The sequence below is a fragment of the Girardinichthys multiradiatus genome, chromosome 4 (genome assembly GCF_021462225.1).
Source record: "Girardinichthys multiradiatus isolate DD_20200921_A chromosome 4, DD_fGirMul_XY1, whole genome shotgun sequence".
Lineage (NCBI taxonomy): Eukaryota > Metazoa > Chordata > Actinopteri > Cyprinodontiformes > Goodeidae > Girardinichthys > Girardinichthys multiradiatus.
In genome coordinates this window covers 21859037-21877009 of record NC_061797.1, presented here as the reverse complement: position 1 = coordinate 21877009, position 17973 = coordinate 21859037, and the positions used below count along the sequence as shown (strand labels likewise).

General features: G+C 40.0%; 2 protein-coding genes across 4 annotated transcripts; both read left to right on the top strand.

Annotated features, from left to right (window-relative positions):
* Positions 1-250: 250 nt before the first annotated feature.
* Positions 251-8628, top strand: LOC124866881 (F-box/LRR-repeat protein 3-like). 2 transcript variants are annotated; one of them, XR_007037943.1, is made up of 7 exons: positions 251-561; positions 1108-1312; positions 2977-3141; positions 3242-3364; positions 4198-4369; positions 5555-6255; positions 6851-8628. XR_007037943.1 is itself a non-coding variant. In XM_047362901.1 (6 exons), the coding sequence occupies exons 2-6, from the start codon at positions 1109-1111 to the stop codon at positions 6193-6195; spliced, it is 1305 nt and encodes a 434-aa protein (XP_047218857.1). In that variant the 5' UTR covers positions 251-561; position 1108; the 3' UTR covers positions 6196-8628. The 2 variants fall into 2 exon arrangements, 1 of the variants encoding a protein (XP_047218857.1); XM_047362901.1 differs by having other exon boundaries at positions 5555-8628.
* Positions 8629-9566: 938 nt separating this feature from the next.
* On the top strand, positions 9567-16257 carry lims1 (LIM and senescent cell antigen-like domains 1). 2 transcript variants are annotated; one of them, XM_047362902.1, is made up of 11 exons: positions 9567-9727; positions 11040-11196; positions 11338-11404; positions 11683-11803; positions 11978-12127; positions 12204-12354; positions 13865-13957; positions 14066-14114; positions 14246-14321; positions 14547-14720; positions 15046-15186. In XM_047362902.1, the coding sequence occupies exons 1-10, from the start codon at positions 9699-9701 to the stop codon at positions 14683-14685; spliced, it is 1032 nt and encodes a 343-aa protein (XP_047218858.1). In that variant the 5' UTR covers positions 9567-9698; the 3' UTR covers positions 14686-14720; positions 15046-15186. The 2 variants fall into 2 exon arrangements, with proteins under 2 accessions (XP_047218858.1, XP_047218859.1); XM_047362903.1 differs by lacking the exon at positions 14547-14720 and having other exon boundaries at positions 9571-9727; positions 15046-16257.
* The last annotated feature ends 1716 nt before the right edge of the window (positions 16258-17973 follow it).

The following is a 17973-nucleotide window of genomic DNA, read 5'->3' as shown; positions in this document are numbered from 1 at the left end:
TTTAATTTCATTCAGTATCTCTACAAACTCAAATTACTTATCAGAACTGGAGCTTCATTGTGATGATTACTATCAGAAAATCTAAACTTTTGGTTCCGAAACGTCTTTTACAAGAGGCAAGAAACTATTGTAGAAGACTCTTATGAATTTATGCGATTGTTTAAATTCGAGGGTTTTTTTTTTTCTTTATCTTAAATGGCCTTGTTTGTTTTGAATACGACTTTGGGTAAATACTCCCCCTGCCGACCGTTCACTATAACTGCAGCGTTCTGATCCGCACAGCAACACAAACGCCATCTTTAGCCGACAAAGTGCTGTACCGAGGCAGAGTTGTGACTCAAAACTAGGTCAGGCGCCCGGAAAACCCGAAGACTTTTGGAAATCTCCCGTCGGAAGCCTCCTGAGTTGGTGTTCAGCAACGACCGGCCACACCGTGCTGTCGTATGGTCCAATGTGTTTGATCGCTCGGCCAGCCCGTACGCAGTTTTATTTTGTCGGTCCCGGTTGACGTTGAGAGTGATCCCTTGTAAATAAACCGCAAACAGTGGAGCTGAAAGCCAGGTGAGATAAACCATCAACGTTAAGCTTAGAACCTAAACTTGTTTAAATCGATTGGTTTTAATAACTAGTTATAACATGCTAATAATAGTTAGCTTAACCCCAGCGTGGTTAGATGTGGTTAAGCTTACTACAGATCAGCGTTTTTGTGTCGTCTTTAACGTCAGTATCTCGACGTTTATGCACATATGTGTCCATTTAACACCGTTTTAGCCTTCATTTCGGTGTCAGCAATTTATGACATGTTAGTTTGACGCCTGTGTTGGTTGTTGAACCAGAGGGAGGCGTGACCTATGAGTACAAATGTTTTCATTGTGAGCGAGAAAGGCTGGGTCCGCACCATTCACACTCCGGCGTACTTAGCGGCGCGATGAGGGGTGCCTTGATAGAAGTCAAAGGTGGTCCATCAGTGTCCACGGTCAATTGATTTGCAGCCTAATATAATAATGTCTTTCATAGCATGTGCGGGAATATAACTGAGTATGAACTGGTCTATGGGTTGCAGGGTTGGTGATAAAATGATTTAAACTCCCTATTCTCCTTTCCCAGAATGAAACGAGGTATCCAAGAGAATGAGCAGGAGGAAGGAGGAGGCCCCAGTGGGGGGTGTCAGAAGACTATCAGATGGTCAGCTGAGCACGGGGGAGAGAAAGAGCTGGAAGAGGAGGGAGCCAGCTGGGAGTGTTTGCCGCAGGAGATCCTGCTTCACATTTTCCAGTACCTCCCACTGCTGGACAGGGCTTATGCTTCTCAGGTATCCTAAAAGCAAGGATTGCATTAGCGTTCTGCTCTTTGTAAAACTGTGTGATATAACAATGTGGGGCTTGTCATTCAAATGATTATTATTACAGTGCCTTGCAAAAGTATTCATTCCCCATAAACCTTTTCACGTAAAGGCCTCAGAGGTTTGTTAGAGAACACTGGTGAACAAACAGCATCATGTAGTCCAAGGAACACATAAGACAGGTCAGGTATAGGGCAGGGCGAGGTTAAATATATAAACATGTCCAGTAGCACTGTTCAGTCCATCATCTGGTACAACTGCAAACCTACTAAGACATGGGTCTTGCGCTTAAGCTGATAAGCTGAGAAAGGAGAGCATTAATCAGCGATGTAGCCACATTGGCCACTGTAACTCTGGATGAGCTGCAGAAATCCCCAGCTCGGGTGGGAGAATCTGCCAGGATGAGGTGTGGCTTGGACATCATAAATGTTACTTCAGACTGGCAAAATACATTTATGCAGCCAAACTGTGGATAGTCTGCATCAGAGGGATATTACTGTAACAGGACTACTATTAATGCACACTGAAAGAAACCATATAAAGTTTGCCACAAGCAATGTAGGCGATACGGCAAGCATATGGAAGAAGGTGCTATTGCTATTCAAAATTAAACATTTTAACCTGTGCGCAAAAGGCTGTATGGCAACAACACTGTGCAGCATTCTGAACACACCATCCCCACCACATAACATGATGGTGGCTGCATCATACTGTGCAAAGGCTTTTCTGCAGCGGGGACAGGGAAGTGATCAGGATTGATGGAAAGATGGAGCTAAAAACTAGGACACTCCTGGAAAAAATCTGCTAGAGGCTGCAAAAGACTTGAAGCTGGATTGGAGGTTCACCTTCCAGCAGGACAAGAACCCTCAACATCCTGAAAGTGCAAGAAAGGATTAGTTTAAATTCAAGCCTACACATTTGTTAAAATGGAACAGTCAAAGTTTGTTATTAAATCTGACTGGACATGTGGGAAGACTTAAATGTTACTGTTCACAGATGCTGGCCATTTAATCAATCTGAGCTGGGGGTATTTTGCAGTGAGCAATAGGTCAAATTTTCACTGAGTAGATGTGGGAAGCTGGTAGAGACACACCCTAAAAGACTTGCAACAGTAATTGGAGCAATGTGGGCGTTGACTCATGAGGGAGGAATACAAGTGCATGTCACAGTTTTCAGATGGTTTGTAAAAACAAAACTTGAAAACCATGCATCATTTTCCTTTCACTTCATAAGTATGCACTACTGTGTGTTGGTCTGTCACACGAAATCCCAGTAAAATAAACTGGAGTGTGTGACTGGAACTCAAAGGCGTTGTCATGCGATCGCACCTTTATTTACTGAAGATTTAGTTTTACAGTAGAGCAAATACAGATGTTTCATCATTTATGGTTTAGCAGACATACTTTCAGTGTTCCTTTTAGTGGCTTAGAAACATAATCTCAGTCTGTCCACATTTATAGCTGGTGTTTTCTTCCTCCAAACAAGTTTGACGTTCGTTTGGTGTGGAGGTCAGAAAGGTTATCGTGTTTCTTTTCCCCCTGGGTCACATTGAGTCACATTACAAAGTATTGAAGAAGTACTTTTTTGATAAATCCCATTTCTCTTCCATTGAGTCTGTTGTGTAATACGTCCAGGTGTGCCGAGGCTGGAATCAGGCCTTCCACATGCCAGAGCTGTGGCGCTGCTTTGAGTTCGAGCTGAACCAGCCAGCCAGCTCCTACCTGAAGGCCACACACCCGGAGCTCATCAAACAGATAATCAAAAAGCACTCCAACCACCTACAGTATGTCAGCTTTAAGGTAAGACAGTTAAGAGGTTTTCTAGTTAAATGGATGCATTGAAATGGATTTGCATCTTCTATTCAAAATGAGGGTTTCATTTTCTGTGTCTGATGTGCAGGTGGACAGCAGCAGAGAGTCTGCAGAGGCAGCGTGTGACATCCTCTCTCAGCTGGTGAATTGTTCGTTAAAAACTCTGGGACTCATATCCACGGCCAGGCCCAGCTTCATGGAGATGCCCAAGGTAAGCCTGAAGGGAAACGATAACTCAGCCACCCCCCACAAACTTCAGGTTTTAAGGAAGAATGGAATAAATAAGACCAACCGACCGACTGATTGATGCCGTGTGCCCGGGGGAAGGTCTAGGCCAGGAAAACCCTCAAGTTAACAGATTAAAATGTCACTTTTTGTCTCAGTTTTCTTTAACAGTTTATCACAGCTTGGATCATTTTAGGCTTTACCAAACTTTCATACTTGACTGATTTTAAAAGAAGGTATACCACTTCAGTAGCTTAGATTATCTTTGCAAGTGGAGCTTTTTATATTCCATTTAAATAATGAATATTGTTTTGTTTGTTGGCTGAGTCAGTTTTCAATCAATCAATCGATCAAGCTTTATATGTAGAGCAATTTCCACACAAGTGCTTTGGTGTTTTTCAAACCAAACTGTCTGGGAGCCACCAGCATCTTATGTTGCTCCTCTTTTTGAGTGACGTGCTTAAAGAAGTTTTAACTGTTGTTTCAAGTGGCAGCTCTTGTTTTTGGGGCATGTTTCTTATCAGTCAGTCAGATGCAATTTCCAGTCAAAGTCTGCAAAGCCTCTCTTAACTAAAGACTTCCATGGACTATGGTCTTTGATCAATAAATTTATAATAGTGGCTTATTGTTAGATTTGAAGAAAAAACTAATTTTTTTATGTTTAAAACACCTGTTTTTGGCCGTTAAATAAAAAAGATTTTTATATTTCCGTGTATATTTCCATCATCACCATTGTGTTGGAACCAGTTTGGTTTCATGTCACCCTAGTTCTCAAATTTCGTGCCATTAAACGCCTCTCTTTCTCTTTTCTTTCAACAGTCTCACTTCATCTCTGCACTGACGGTGGTTTTTGTCAACTCCAAGTCCCTGTCCTCCCTGAAAATCGACGACACGCCCGTAGATGACCCCTCCCTCAAAGTCCTGGTGGCCAACAACAGCGACACTCTCAAGCTGCTGAAAATGAGCAGCTGCCCTCATGTTTCACCTGCAGGTACGACCGCAACACATGATTTACAACATGGCTGCTAATTGTTAATAACTGACTCATTATTGGGAACCTCGTTGCTCACAAAGATAAATTCAGCTTAGTTCATTTGTTGTGCCAGTTCACAATAAGAGTCAACTCTGGGTGTCCATCATATTGAACGAATGGATCCGGATGAAATCCAGTTACATGCAGTCCAGATAATTCCAGATAGTTTAATTTCATATACTTTGGATGCAAAGACAGACTCCATCTTCTGCCATGTGTTTTATTTATATATGTTTTTCGGTTATTTTCTAATTTTGCTGCCATGAGGAATAATTTGCCTCAAGAACTGGCACAAAGATTTCTACTGGATTACCTCAAGTAGACAATTCACAAAAATACCAAATTGTTGCTTAAAAGAAATAAATGCATCATGCAGGAAAAACAAATTTAATACTAAAAGATAAAATGGTCAACTTTTCTTACATGTAGTGCCTTGCAAATGTTATGATATGCATTCGAATTTTTCACATTTTGTCATGTTGCAACCACGTACTTCATCGTGTTTTGTTTAGATTTTACGAGATAGACGAACACAAAACGTCTTAATTGTGAAGCGGAATCAGACAGGTTCAAGGTTTTCAACATTTTGTTACAAATTAAACTCTGAAAAGTCTGGAGCTCATTAGTTTTCAGTCTCCCCCTGTCAGTGCTTTGTGGCATAACCCTTAGCTGCAAAAACAGCTGCAGGTCTCAGTTGGTTGTTTATCTAGGCTTTGACTGGGCCATTTTAACAGGAATATACTTCAATCTAAGCCTTTCCATCATAGCTCTGGCTCTATGTTTAGGCTTGTTCGCCTTTCTGAAGGTAAACCTCCGTTCCCGTTTCGAATGTCTTGCAGCCTCTAACAGGTTGTCTTCTAGGAGTTCACTGTTTATCCATCTTTCATAAAAGCATCCTCACAGAATGATGCTGCAACCGCCATGTGTAACTATGGGGATTATGTGTTAGCTTTCTGCTACGCTTGCATTTCTGCTCCTGTTTTCCTTACAGTTTACAATTACTCACTACTTTGCATGTGTCTAACACATAAAATGCCTAAAAAATACATTGGAGGTTGTGACAAAATGTGGAAAAGTTCAGGGTGTATGAATACGTTTGCAGGGCAGCATAGATTCCACCTCATTCTGTTCTCCTGTTTCCAGGCATCATGTGCGTGGCCGATCAGTGCCACGGCCTGAGAGAACTGGCTCTGAACTACCACTTGCTGAGTGACGAACTCCTCATCGCGCTCTCCTCAGAGAAGCACGTTCACCTCGAGCACCTTCGCATCGACGTGGTCAGCGAGAACCCAGGCCAGCAGTTCCACACCATCAAGAAGAGCAGCTGGGACGCAATGGTGCGCCACTCTCCCAAGTTCAATCTGGTCATGTACTTCTACCTGTACGAGGAGGAGTTCGACCCTTTCTTCCGCGACGAAATCCCCGTCACGCACCTCTACTTCGGCCGCTCCGTCAGCAAAGACGTGCTGGGCCGCGTAGGGCTCACCTGCCCCCGTCTGGTTGAGCTGGTGGTGTGCGCCAACGGGCTGCGGCCGCTCGATGAGGAGCTCATCCGCATCGCCCAGCGCTGCACGCAGCTGTCCGCCATAGGCCTGGGAGAGTGCGAAGTGTCCTGCAGCGCCTTTGTGGAGTTCGTTAAGATGTGCGGGGACAGACTGAAGCAGCTGTCCATCATGGAGGAAGTGCTGGTTCCGGATCACCGTTACGAGCTGGACGATATCCACTGGGAGGTGTCAAAGCATTTGGGTCGGGTCTGGTTCCCAGACATGATGCCTACATGGTAGAGAGCCAGAGAACGTGAACGTCTGGTCAGGGTTTTTGTGTACAGATCCCCATTTTTACAGGTACAACACAAGAAGAAATGACATCTCTCTGCATTTTTGATCTCATTTGTTTTTAATTCGATGTAGCATTCATTAGAATACCAACTCGCGGATGCATGTATATAATTTAATCACTTCTCTCATTTAGCATTTTCTTCGCCTTGGTCCTTCAGACCTGTTGTTATTTATGCATCATTTCCCAGCGCAAACTAACAGGTGAATCTGGAATCTGTAGGGAATTAGAGGAATTATGCTCCACACAGACGTTGGTCCACATCTGTGCTGGTGACATGCGGGCAGATATTTTGTGTATATATGAACATACAGTAAATAGTTTTTGCCTTATAAGGGCATGAGTACAATCCTTTTAATAAAAGGAAGTAACTTCACAGAGATGAATTCTACTAAAACAATCATAATTGTTGTCATCACACTAAATGCACTATGTTTGTGAAGTCGATCGGTGTGGGAATTTCTCTAATCATCTTTGTCACCGCTAAAAAGGGAAGACTCCATGCATTAGAAGGGGGTGATCAGCATTATAAGCTAGAATGTTTTTGGTTAATCGGTGTGTATTAATATGTGTTATTGTCTGTGCTAACTTGTCTTTGTAAAGAGGCCGTGTCTTTGTGTGATCCAAACTGGGTGGCGGCCATGAGGCAGCAGTCTGGTATGCAGCAGCAGAGGTGGATTCTGTCTGGGGAGAAAATCAGAGCTTTCCTTCATATAGCGCTATTTCCTGTCAGCGAATGTCCTATTTCACTATTATTTTTGTGTTCCTCTCTCTACGTGAAAAAGCCTAAAGATAGGCCTATCTCCTTTCTTAAACAATGACTGGCTGGCCATGAGGATCTTGTAAATGTATATAAAGTTTTAACACATTTTGTTTCATCTGTTATAAACTTTAATTTCTGTACTGTCTGACTAATTCTCCTGTTGAAACTTTAAAGAAAGAGGTGTTTATATTTAAGAACAAATCCAGACATATTATGCAGGACAGTACTTGAACATTTAATGTATAACTTTAAAGCACTTTTTCTCTAATGAGGGTCCCACACTTGGCAAAGCAAGCTTTTGCAGCCGAAGTGGTATTTTTTTCAGTTGACAGAAACTCTCTTGGTAAATAACTTTATTATTATTTTGAGTTTTTTAAGTCTTATTTTCATTTTTTTCATTTTAAGTTCAATGAGTGGAACTGTTAATTTATTAAAATGGAATGAAATCCCTTTGGCAAAAAAACCTTGCCTTATAACAATCATATAATGCACTAGCATAATAAACCACAGATCTCTACCTAAGAAGGATGGACTATGTTTCGTTTTTTTTAAGTTTATGTAAGTTTAATACTGGTAAAGGACATAAAAAAGGGTGACTGTGTTATGAATCACTGATAAGATGTATGGAGGTTGTTAAACTCTATACAGAAATATATTTAACTACAAATCCTGGTGATGTAGTCATTTTAATTTGCATTTGCAGAAGAAAACCCATAGAAATGTTGTGGGTTAAAGAAACCGCAATATATTTTGGTTTTATTTTTGTAAGAAGAGGAAGAAAATCTATTAAAATACTGAATTATGAAGATAGAACCGTTGAATTACCTACGATAAAGCTATTATCTATGCAAATTAAAATATGCAAAAGTCAGAAACTGCTGCATCTGACTTAGTGATGGGAAATATGGCACCAACAAAAGAGATGCTGGTAAAAATTATACAAAGCACTAAAAAAACTTTAAAATCTTGATTTTTGTTCAATTCTATTTTTATCAAATAAAATGTCATTGTTCTTCGTTTCACAAGACGTAATTACTTGTACATTGCCCTTTTCTTTTGCGTAAAATGATGCCGTCCCACGCAGTGCTTTTAAAAAATATATAAATATATCAAAATATATATATATAATTTATAAAATGTGTATATCCTGATCAGAATGAATATTGTGCAATCATTTATCATTTAACTGGATGTGTGAATGTGTCTTTATTATGTTAAATGTTCTTGAATCTGTAAAAACTTTAAATATCCTGCTGCTCTGTTATACATCCATCCTGTGTTCATTTGTTTTCCTCCCTCATGATTTGTAACATTTGCTAGAAGACCCAGTCTTTTACTGACATACCTTTAAACCATTTTAATCTGTAATTTCTAAATACATGCCATCTGCTGGTAAGTGTGGTGCATCTATCATTATGAGGATGATTATTGTAATCTTCTAAGCATAGGAAGGAGAGCCGCCCTTTCTTTTGAGAGTTCAGCTGTGTTAAGTTATATTTTCTCTTGATAAAGCTGTATAAAACTGAGATTTATTTGAAAGTAACTTGTTACTTTTTTTTTTCCAAAGCTGTACAATATTATAGTTTATAGTGTCAATAAAAATGCCTGGTAAAACATATCTTGTGTAGAAATAGTTTAAAATCGGTTTGTATATGTGGCTATTGCATTTGCATTTATTTCATTTACATTTAAAATCCTACATATTTATATCTATAGTTTGCGTCACATTTAGTGAATACATTCACAATTGTCATATTTAATGGGAACTAGACAGAAACTAGTATAATTGGACTATCTGTCTATTAATGGGCGGTTCTAGACAGGAATAACAGAGGCCAGTGCCCCTATAAAACTGATCCTGGCGCATGAAATACTAAATCAATTTCATATAATAAAATGTGCTGGCACAGAAACCTTAACTGATTGGTCGCTTGGACTCACTTTATTTTTTTACCTTTACAGTTTTACTTTAACAATTATTAAAAAATTAAGGTGTTGCACTTTTAGCTTCAACCGTATTGAGATAGGATCACCGTTTTCATCTGCTAGTTAAGGGGTCTGCAACCTGCAGCTCCAAAGCCGAGAGAAAATTGAATGCTTGATTTCTTAATAGACTTTAATAAGGGGTGATACACAGATTGTTGCTACAGCAATCACTATGTTTTTATAATTTTTTCAGCCATATTGGATTTTATCTCTGGGTTATTGGGTGACCCATTTTCCAAGTTAGAAATTTTATTTTCAGTTTATTTATTTATTTATTTTTTACTTTACATGAAACTTGGAAATTCTGATGTGTGGTTACTTTGAATGCACCACTATAAGCCAGGAAGGAGTAAAACATATTTAAAATATATAAGAATAAAAATATATAAGCCAGCTTTATAACACAGAAAGACTTGACATTTTTAATAGATTATAATGACTTTTTGAAACCATTTCGGTTGAGAATGAGTTATCTGCAATACATATATATATTTTTGTTTTATTTCACTTCTGGAAAGCATCTCGGGGCCCCTCTTTTAGTGGTTCGCGACGTACATTGGGTAGGCGACCCACAGTTTGGGAACCTCTGATCTGTTTCAGACTTCCAGCTCGGGCTCGACGCGTCACGTCGGACGGGCTCTCAAGTCGATAAACTTTGTAACTCAGTAAAAATAAGCGCTCCCCTCAGACTGTAGGAAGGTGATGCTGGGGGTAGCTGGGATGACGGGCAGGTACGAACAATCTGAATTTGATGTCGTTAAATCCTTCATGGAAACTCAGCTAGCTTTCCAAGATAAGAGCTAAAGCTAACGTCACGTTAGCTTGGCAACGTAACTAACACCGAGATGAAAGTAGGCTAGCAGCTTGACTTACATGCGGAGTAACTTGTTGAGACTGTTTTGTTTGCACAAGTTTTGTTTTGGATTCGTTAAGGATTTGCTTTCACGGTCAAAAAGCGTCTCCAATCCGCATTGTGAGCGAAGTTGTAATGTTAGCATGGTAGTTACTTGGATGAGAGGCTAGCCCAACTAGCCGGTTTTGTGTCCCTAAATATTAGGGTTGTTTTAAGTCACTAAAAGAGAACAAGTAATGCACGGAACTATTAGTACTTTCTAGCCATCAGCTGGTGTTTTAGTCGTTACTTTATCAGCTAGAAATCTTAGTCGCAAGTTACTTTTTAAATTGAAAACGTATAGGTCAAGTGCATCACCACTTACCTAGTGCAGTTTAGTTACCATTGTGTTAGTTGTTACATATTTAATTCAGTTTAGGCTTTTTGAATTATGGGTTTTGGCCCATTCTTAGTTTTAATTAAGGTCAATTAGAAGGTTTTTTAACGTGAACAACCCCTGAACTTAAGATCAGACTTTAACTAGACTTCTTTGAAACCTTCATTTTGGATTGCTTTTAGCACTGGTGTGCTTAGGGTCATTGTTCGGCTGCATGACCCTTAAGGTCACACACCGATGACTGGACATCACCCTTCAGGTTTTTTATGGTAGGCAGCATAGTTCATGTCTCTTTTTATCATGGCAGGGGTGCCCACACCCAGTCCCAGTCCCCCAGAGCTACTATCATGCAGCTTGTAGATCCTTTCTCCAACACATCTGAATCAAATGAATGGCCCGTTACCAGGCCTCTGCAGAGCTGATGTTCCTTCCCTGAAGTGCTTTGGTTTAAGCTGACTGTAACTGTTTTATTTATTTATTTACTCAGCGTATATGTGTACTAAAAGTAGTTTGATCTGTCATATTTAAGTGTTACAAAGTCAGAAGAAACCTGTAAGGAAGGGAAATACTTGCTCACATAGCTGTATGTGTGTAGGGTTAACCAGACACCGGAGCTTCTCCAACCTTACCTAATTAGGTAATGTTTTTACAGTGAGTTTATTATTCCCGCTCCTCTCGCCACAGTTGCTGACACGCATCCAGCTTCAGACATGAGTTATGTGAGAAATGATGAACAGTGGTCTTAACCTGCACACCAAGGGAAGGGACAAGGGGAGAAACGTGCTTATGTGTTTTACTGTCTCATGTAACACAGCATTGCGAATGCCCTGGTCAGCGCAGTCTGTGAGAGGTGCAAAAGTGGCTTTGCTCCAACTGAGAAGATCGTCAACAGTAATGGAGAGCTGTACCACGAGCAGTGCTTTGTTTGTGCCCAGTGTTTTCAGCATTTTCCAGAAGGACTCTTTTACGAGGTAGTGCACATGCATATTACGTAGTAGTACTTTTCCATATTTCACAAATCAACACAATAGCGAGCCAAATCTGGTGAATCATTTGTGAAGATGTTTGACACACATTAACTTATAAATATTTTGAATGTTGCCGTTTTACAGTTTGAAGGCCGAAAATACTGTGAACATGACTTCCAGATGCTCTTTGCACCTTGCTGCCACCAGTGTGGTAAGTTTTGGCCTCGAATGATCATTTCATTAGTTCTGTGTTAAATGAAAACAATCAAGATTCACATCATCAGTGCTGGAAGTGGGAGGCGGGAGTTTTTACAAGGTTTTGTGTGGATGAATAAAACGTAATTGTTTCCAGCTTTGTACATTATAAATGTATTACAAAATCCTGTAATGCACCAAAAAAAAAAAAAGTGTTTTATAACAGCCTGTAGAGAGTTTTCATATTTATTTCCAACTCCAGCTGATTTATCTCCTATGGTTTGTTTCTCCCAGGGGAGTTTATCATTGGTCGTGTCATTAAGGCTATGAACAATAGTTGGCACCCTGACTGCTTCTGCTGCGACATCTGTCAGGCAGTGCTTGCAGATGTGGGATTTGTCAAAAACGCTGGCAGGTTAGTAATCTCTTCTTATTGCAGTCAGCATGGCGGCCTTTTGAACCCGTCAGGCTTGTGACTCGCTTTTGCATTGTAGCAAATAATGGAATTTTAAGCAGCCGTTATGGAGTGTGTCAAAAAAATCCATAGAAATGTTTTGGCAGCCCTGTTTGTTTGTTTTGGTTCCCTCAGGCACTTGTGTCGCCCGTGCCATAATCGGGAGAAGGCTCGGGGCCTAGGCAAGTATATCTGCCAGAAGTGCCATGCTATCATTGAAGAGCAGCCGCTGATCTTTAAGAACGATCCATATCACCCCGACCACTTCAACTGTAACAACTGCGGGTTAGTGCCAGCACTGTTATCTTTTACTCACTATTCTTGAATTTTATTGACATCTTCTTTTTTTTTTGTTTTTTAGAAAAGAATTGACTGCTGATGCAAGAGAACTGAAGGGGGAGCTCTTCTGTTTGCCCTGCCATGATAAGATGGGTGTGCCAATCTGTGGTGCCTGCAGGAGACCCATCGAGGGACGGGTGGTCAACGCTATGGGCAAGCAGTGGCATGTGGAGGTTTGTGGCCACCGCTGGCCTGGATTTTCTATGCATTCCTTACCTAAGGAGGTTGAGATAAATGGCTCATAGTGCACTTTGGTCTAAAACAAAGCTAAACTTAGCTATGTTAAATGTAAATAATTATAATTTTGTGTCTGATTTGATTCTGCAGACAATATTAATCAACTTTCAAGCACAATAATACATTTTGTTTCACATTTTTCATATCTTTAGAGATGGACATTATTATGCCATTTTGTCCACATTGTAAAGACTGTTTTGCTCTTAGGCAAACTATGAAAGAATATAAGTTTAATAAATTATACATATTGTGTGCAGTATGTTTGAACTTATTTGGGCCCAAAACACTTTGTTAGCATGTTTGTGATTGACTTAGAAAAGATGAACTCTCCTGAGGCCAAGCAAGGCAGATCAAACGTGTTCATCTCACTGCTGCATCTTATACTCTTCAAAGGTTTGCTACCACTAACAGCGTATAGAAGGCAGTTTAATGCTAAAGATGGTAATTGGCAGAAAGTAGCTAGCATCCAACCACTTCAGCAGGAACGTATCTGACACAGAAGGTAGTTATTGCTCATCAACTGCAACATGATCCCAAATACACTGCTCAAAAAAATAAAGGGAACACTCAAATAAAACATTCTAGATCTGAATGAATGAAATATTCTCATTGAATACTTTGTTCTGTACAAAGTTGAATGTGCTGACAACAAAATTACACAAAAATCATCAATGGAAATCAAATTTATTAACCAATGGAGGCCTGGATTTGGAGTCACACACACAATTAAAGTGGAAAAACACACTACAGGATGATCCAACTTTGATGTAATGTCCTTAAAATAAGTCAAAATGAGGCTCAGTATTGTGTGTGGCCTCCATGTGCCTGTATGACCTCCCTACAACACCTGGGCATGCTCCTGATGAGACGGCGGATGGTCTCCTGAGGGATCTCCTCCCAGACCTGGACTAAAGCACCACCAACATTCAAAAGTGACCAAAACATCAGCCAGAAAGCATAGGTACTGAGAAGTGGTCTGTGGTCCCCACCTGCAGAACCACTCCTTTATTGAGTGTCTTGCTAATCACCAAAGATTTCCCCCCTGTTGTCTTTTCCATTTGAACAACAACATGTGAAACTGATTGTCAATCAGTGTTGCTTCCTAAGTGGACAGTTTGATTTCACAGAAGTTAGATTTACTTGGAGTTATATTGTGGTGTTTAAGTGTTCCCTTTATTTTATGAGCTGTGTATATCATGGTATGTTTAGGTACACAGAAGTTAGATCTTGTTTAAAAATCATCCCCACTGGTAGCAACACTTTAAGGTTTCCTTCTGTCTGACTGCATTAGAAGCTAAATGTTTACAATTTTACTAGTAAATAATGACTAATAAACAGCAAACGATACACCATGTTTGAATTGCAACCAGTATCTAATCAGTTTCACAGTTATTTGGCTTTCATTAGAGCTGCCTCTTCCCGTTAGTAACGATCGTTTCTTTCCAGCATTTTGTGTGTGCCAAATGTGAGAAACCTTTCCTCGGTCACCGCCACTATGAGAGAAAAGGTTTGGCTTACTGCGAGACTCATTACAATCAGGTGAGAAGTCCAAATTTGGCTTTGAACGACATGACTAACATGACATTACTGGTAAAAGAAAATGAACAAATTAATTTAGCTTTCTCTCCTTGTTCCTCTGCTGTCAAGCTCTTTGGGGACGTGTGCTATCACTGCAACCGTGTGATTGAAGGCGATGGTGAGCATCGATGTGACAAAGCACATAATTAGGATCTTATATGGTTCAGTAATTAACAAAGTGTTGCTTTAAGGTACAGCAGCTAAATCTTCTGTTTTTATTTAACTTTCTTTTTTCTGTCACCCCGTCAGTTGTGTCTGCTCTCAACAAAGCCTGGTGTGTCAGTTGTTTCTCCTGCTCCACCTGCAACACCAAACTCACTCTCAAGTAAGTGTTGACATGTCTTCATTGCTTCAGATTATAAAATCAAATCACATACAACTCTTCCACCTTGTGTATGTCGTGCTCTTACTTCTTTCTAACAATTCACACTATTAATGCTTACGTGTTTGTTTGTCTTTGTTTGATTCTCCAAGACTGCTTCTTTCTTACTTCGCTTTCTACCTGTGTCTTCTTTTCCATGCCTCAATTGATGTGTTTATGGCCACTCAGAGATAAGTTTGTTGAAATTGACCTGAAACCAGTGTGTAAGCATTGCTATGAGCACTTGCCTGAAGAGCTAAAACGCAGACTCGCCCGACGTGAACGTGATGCTAAAGACCGCAAGAAAAGGCCAGCTGTCTGCCTGTAGCTTCTGTTGTCAACAGATGGCCACTCCATCCATGGGTTGGTGCTATCGCCACCTTTCTCTGTTCCTGTGGTCGTCCTTGCTAACCTCTTTGCATCTGTAGCATGTCATTATTTCTTATTTCTAGAGTAAAGCCAGTGCAGTGCACTTGTTTTTGTTGGCGGCATGAATCTAACACATATTAATCATAAGCAGAGCTCGATTAAACTGCAGTTTTGATTGAAATTTATTTTATTTAGCTCAGTTAGTTGATCAGAGAAAAAAGCTTGGGGCAAGGTGTTACTTTCAGATGTTTTTGTTATCCACTCAACAGTCTAACAGCCAAAACACTCCAGTGTTTTATCACTTTTTTCCTCTTTGCAGGAACAAGTTTGTAGAGTTTGACATGAAGCCTGTTTGTAAAAAGTGTTACGAGAAGTTTCCTCTTGAGCTCAAGAAAAGGCTGAAGAAGCTGGCGGAGTCATTGGGACGGAAGTGAGCCGCTGCCCGATGGTCACCTGAAACGACTCCTGCTGTAGTAAAACATCCAGGGAATCAGTGGATCTAGATTAATACCTGTATGTATAATGTAAGCAGAGGGATCCCTTATGTTTGGTTAAAAACTAAACAAATCTATTTAGAAACTAACAAAAAACCCACTATCCAACAAGACAAGATTTATTATTTAATATACATTTATGCAGATGTATGTAATTATATCCCATGTCAGTATTTTTAAATACAGTTGTTATAATTACGTGTTTTGATTGTACATTCCTAAATCCTGTTATTTTTGTTTGTGGAGTGTTTATTCTCCCTTTCACCATATTTGTTAGCAATTATATGTGCCTGCCAGATAATTCAACATAATTCTTAATTACACCCGTGCCTTAAAAAATGACAACTGTTTAAAGGTGGTTGATGCTGTAATGCAATTTGCTGCTTCACTCAGTCTAGCTATGCCTCATTGTTCGTCTTTAACTTATCTATATCTGTATGGTCTAATCAAACAGTTGTATTTTTCAGAAAACAAGTTTTTGAGTCTTCAAAGTTTTGTGTAATATTATCATAAATGAATATATAGTATATATGAAATTAACGGATGTTAAAAACTCGTGCCTCTGATATGGGAGAAGATATGACGAAGGTGCTACTATATTCATATAACCACGAGTCTTGCCTTATATGTCCCAATCTATTAATGTATGCTTTCTGAGTGTATGATTATGTACTCATATTGTAACTGCAAATGCCTGGGGTTGTTAGATACGTCAGGTGTAATTCACATTTTAAGCTTTCAGAGGAAAACAGTCAAAAGAAAAGATGGATTTATTTTCTTGCTTTTAGTTTAACTGCATGGATGTGAAAATTTCACTAATCTTCACATTGCTTTGGCTGTTTGGAAACACGTGTTTTGAAATGATGGCCACACATAATAGGGTTTGTTGGAATAAGCATTTCACTTTTGAACACTTTGTGTTTACATTTCATTTGTGAGTTTGTATTTTATTAGCATGAAATGAAGAATTACAGCTTAGTGCATTTCATGTACAGTGTTGAGCTGACTTCAAGATCAATAAAGAATCCCGAACACAAGTTTATATGATTTACCAAATATATTCATGATCAAGCTTTTTGTTTTTAAGGTGAACACCAATGATTTCCACAAATTAACTTGTGTTTTTTTCCCTTTTTTTTAAAAATATGAACAGTATTTTGTCTTAAGCAAAACATTAAAAAATGTTTTTAAGTCAACAGAAATGTTTGTTCACTCTACATATACAGGTCCTTCTCAAAATATTAGCATATTGTGATAAAGTTCATTATTTTCCATAATGTAATGATGAAAATGTAACATTCATATATTTTAGATTCATTGCACACTAACTGAAATATTTCAGGTCTTTCATTGTCTTAATACGGATGATTTTGGCATACAGCTCATGAAAACCCAAAATTCCTATCTCACAAAATTAGCATATTTCATCCGACCAATAAAAGAAAAGTGTTTTTAATACAAAAAACGTCAACCTTCAAATAATCATGTACAGTTATGCACTCAATACTTGGTCGGGAATCCTTTGGCAGAAATGACTGCTTCAATGCGGCGTGGCATGGAGGCAATCAGCCTGTGGCACTGCTGAGGTCTTATGGAGGCCCAGGATGCTTCGATAGCGGCCTTTAGCTCATCCAGAGTGTTGGGTCTTGAGTCTCTCAACGTTCTCTTCACAATATCCCACAGATTCTCTATGGGGTTCAGGTCAGGAGAGTTGGCAGGCCAATTGAGCACAGTGATACCATGGTCAGTAAACCATTTACCAGTGGTTTTGGCACTGTGAGCAGGTGCCAGGTCGTGATGAAAAATGAAATCTTCATCTCCATAAAGCTTTTCCGCAGATGGAAGCATGAAGTGCTCCAAAATCTCCTGATAGCTAGCTGCATTGACCCTGCCCTTGATAAAACACAGTGGACCAACACCAGCAGCTGACACGGCCCCCCAGACCATCACTGACTGTGGTTACTTGACACTGGACTTCTGACATTTTGGCATTTCCTTCTCCCCAGTCTTCCTCCAGACTCTGGCACCTTGATTTCCGAATGACATGCAGAATTTGCTTTCATCCGAAAAAAGTACTTTGGACCACTGAGCAACAGTCCAGTGCTGCTTCTCTGTAGACCAGGTCAGGTGCTTCTGCCGCTGTTTCTGGTTCAAAAGTGGCTTGACCTGGGGAATGCGGCACCTGTAGCCCATTTCCTGTACACGCCTGTGCACGGTGGCTCTGGATGTTTCTACTCCAGACTCAGTCCACTGCTTCCGCAGGTCCCCCAAGGTCTGGAATCGGCCCTTCTCCACAATCTTCCTCAGGGTCCGGTCACCTCTTCTCGTTGTGCAGCGTTTTCTGCCACACTTTTTCCTTCCCACAGACTTCCCACTGAGGTGCCTTGATACAGCACTCTGGGAACAGCCTATTCGTTCAGAAATGTCTTTCTGTGTCTTACCCTCTTGCTTGAGGGTGTCAATAGTGGCCTTCTGGACAGCAGTCAGGTCGGCAGTCTTACCCATGATTGGGGTTTTGAGTGATGAACCAGGCTGGGAGTTTTAAAGGCCTCAGGAATCTTCTGCAGGTGTTTAGAGTTAACTCGTTGATTCAGATGATTAGGTTCATAGCTCGTTTAGAGACCCTTTTAATGATATGCTAATTTTGTGAGATAGGAATTTTGGGTTTTCATGAGCTGTATGCCAAAATCATCCGTATTAAGACAATAAAAGACCTGAAATATTTCAGTTAGTGTGCAATGAATCTAAAATAT

What these genes read in the sequence shown, in the direction of transcription:
- LOC124866881 (XM_047362901.1), top strand. Translation starts at nt 1,109, where the DNA reads ATGAAACGAGGTATCCAAGAGAATGAGCAGGAGGAAGGAGGAGGCCCC. An exon ending in TACAGTATGTCAGCTTTAAG is followed by an intron (nt 3,142 to 3,241) that starts GTAAGACAGTTA and finishes TCTGATGTGCAG; the next exon opens with GTGGACAGCAGCAGAGAGTC. An exon ending in CCCTCATGTTTCACCTGCAG is followed by an intron (nt 4,370 to 5,554) that starts GTACGACCGCAA and finishes TCCTGTTTCCAG; the next exon opens with GCATCATGTGCGTGGCCGAT.
- lims1 (XM_047362902.1), top strand. Translation starts at nt 9,699, where the DNA reads ATGCTGGGGGTAGCTGGGATGACGGGCAG. An exon ending in GCGAGACTCATTACAATCAG is followed by an intron (nt 13,958 to 14,065) that starts GTGAGAAGTCCA and finishes TCTGCTGTCAAG; the next exon opens with CTCTTTGGGGACGTGTGCTA. An exon ending in AACACCAAACTCACTCTCAA is followed by an intron (nt 14,322 to 14,546) that starts GTAAGTGTTGAC and finishes ATGGCCACTCAG; the next exon opens with AGATAAGTTTGTTGAAATTG.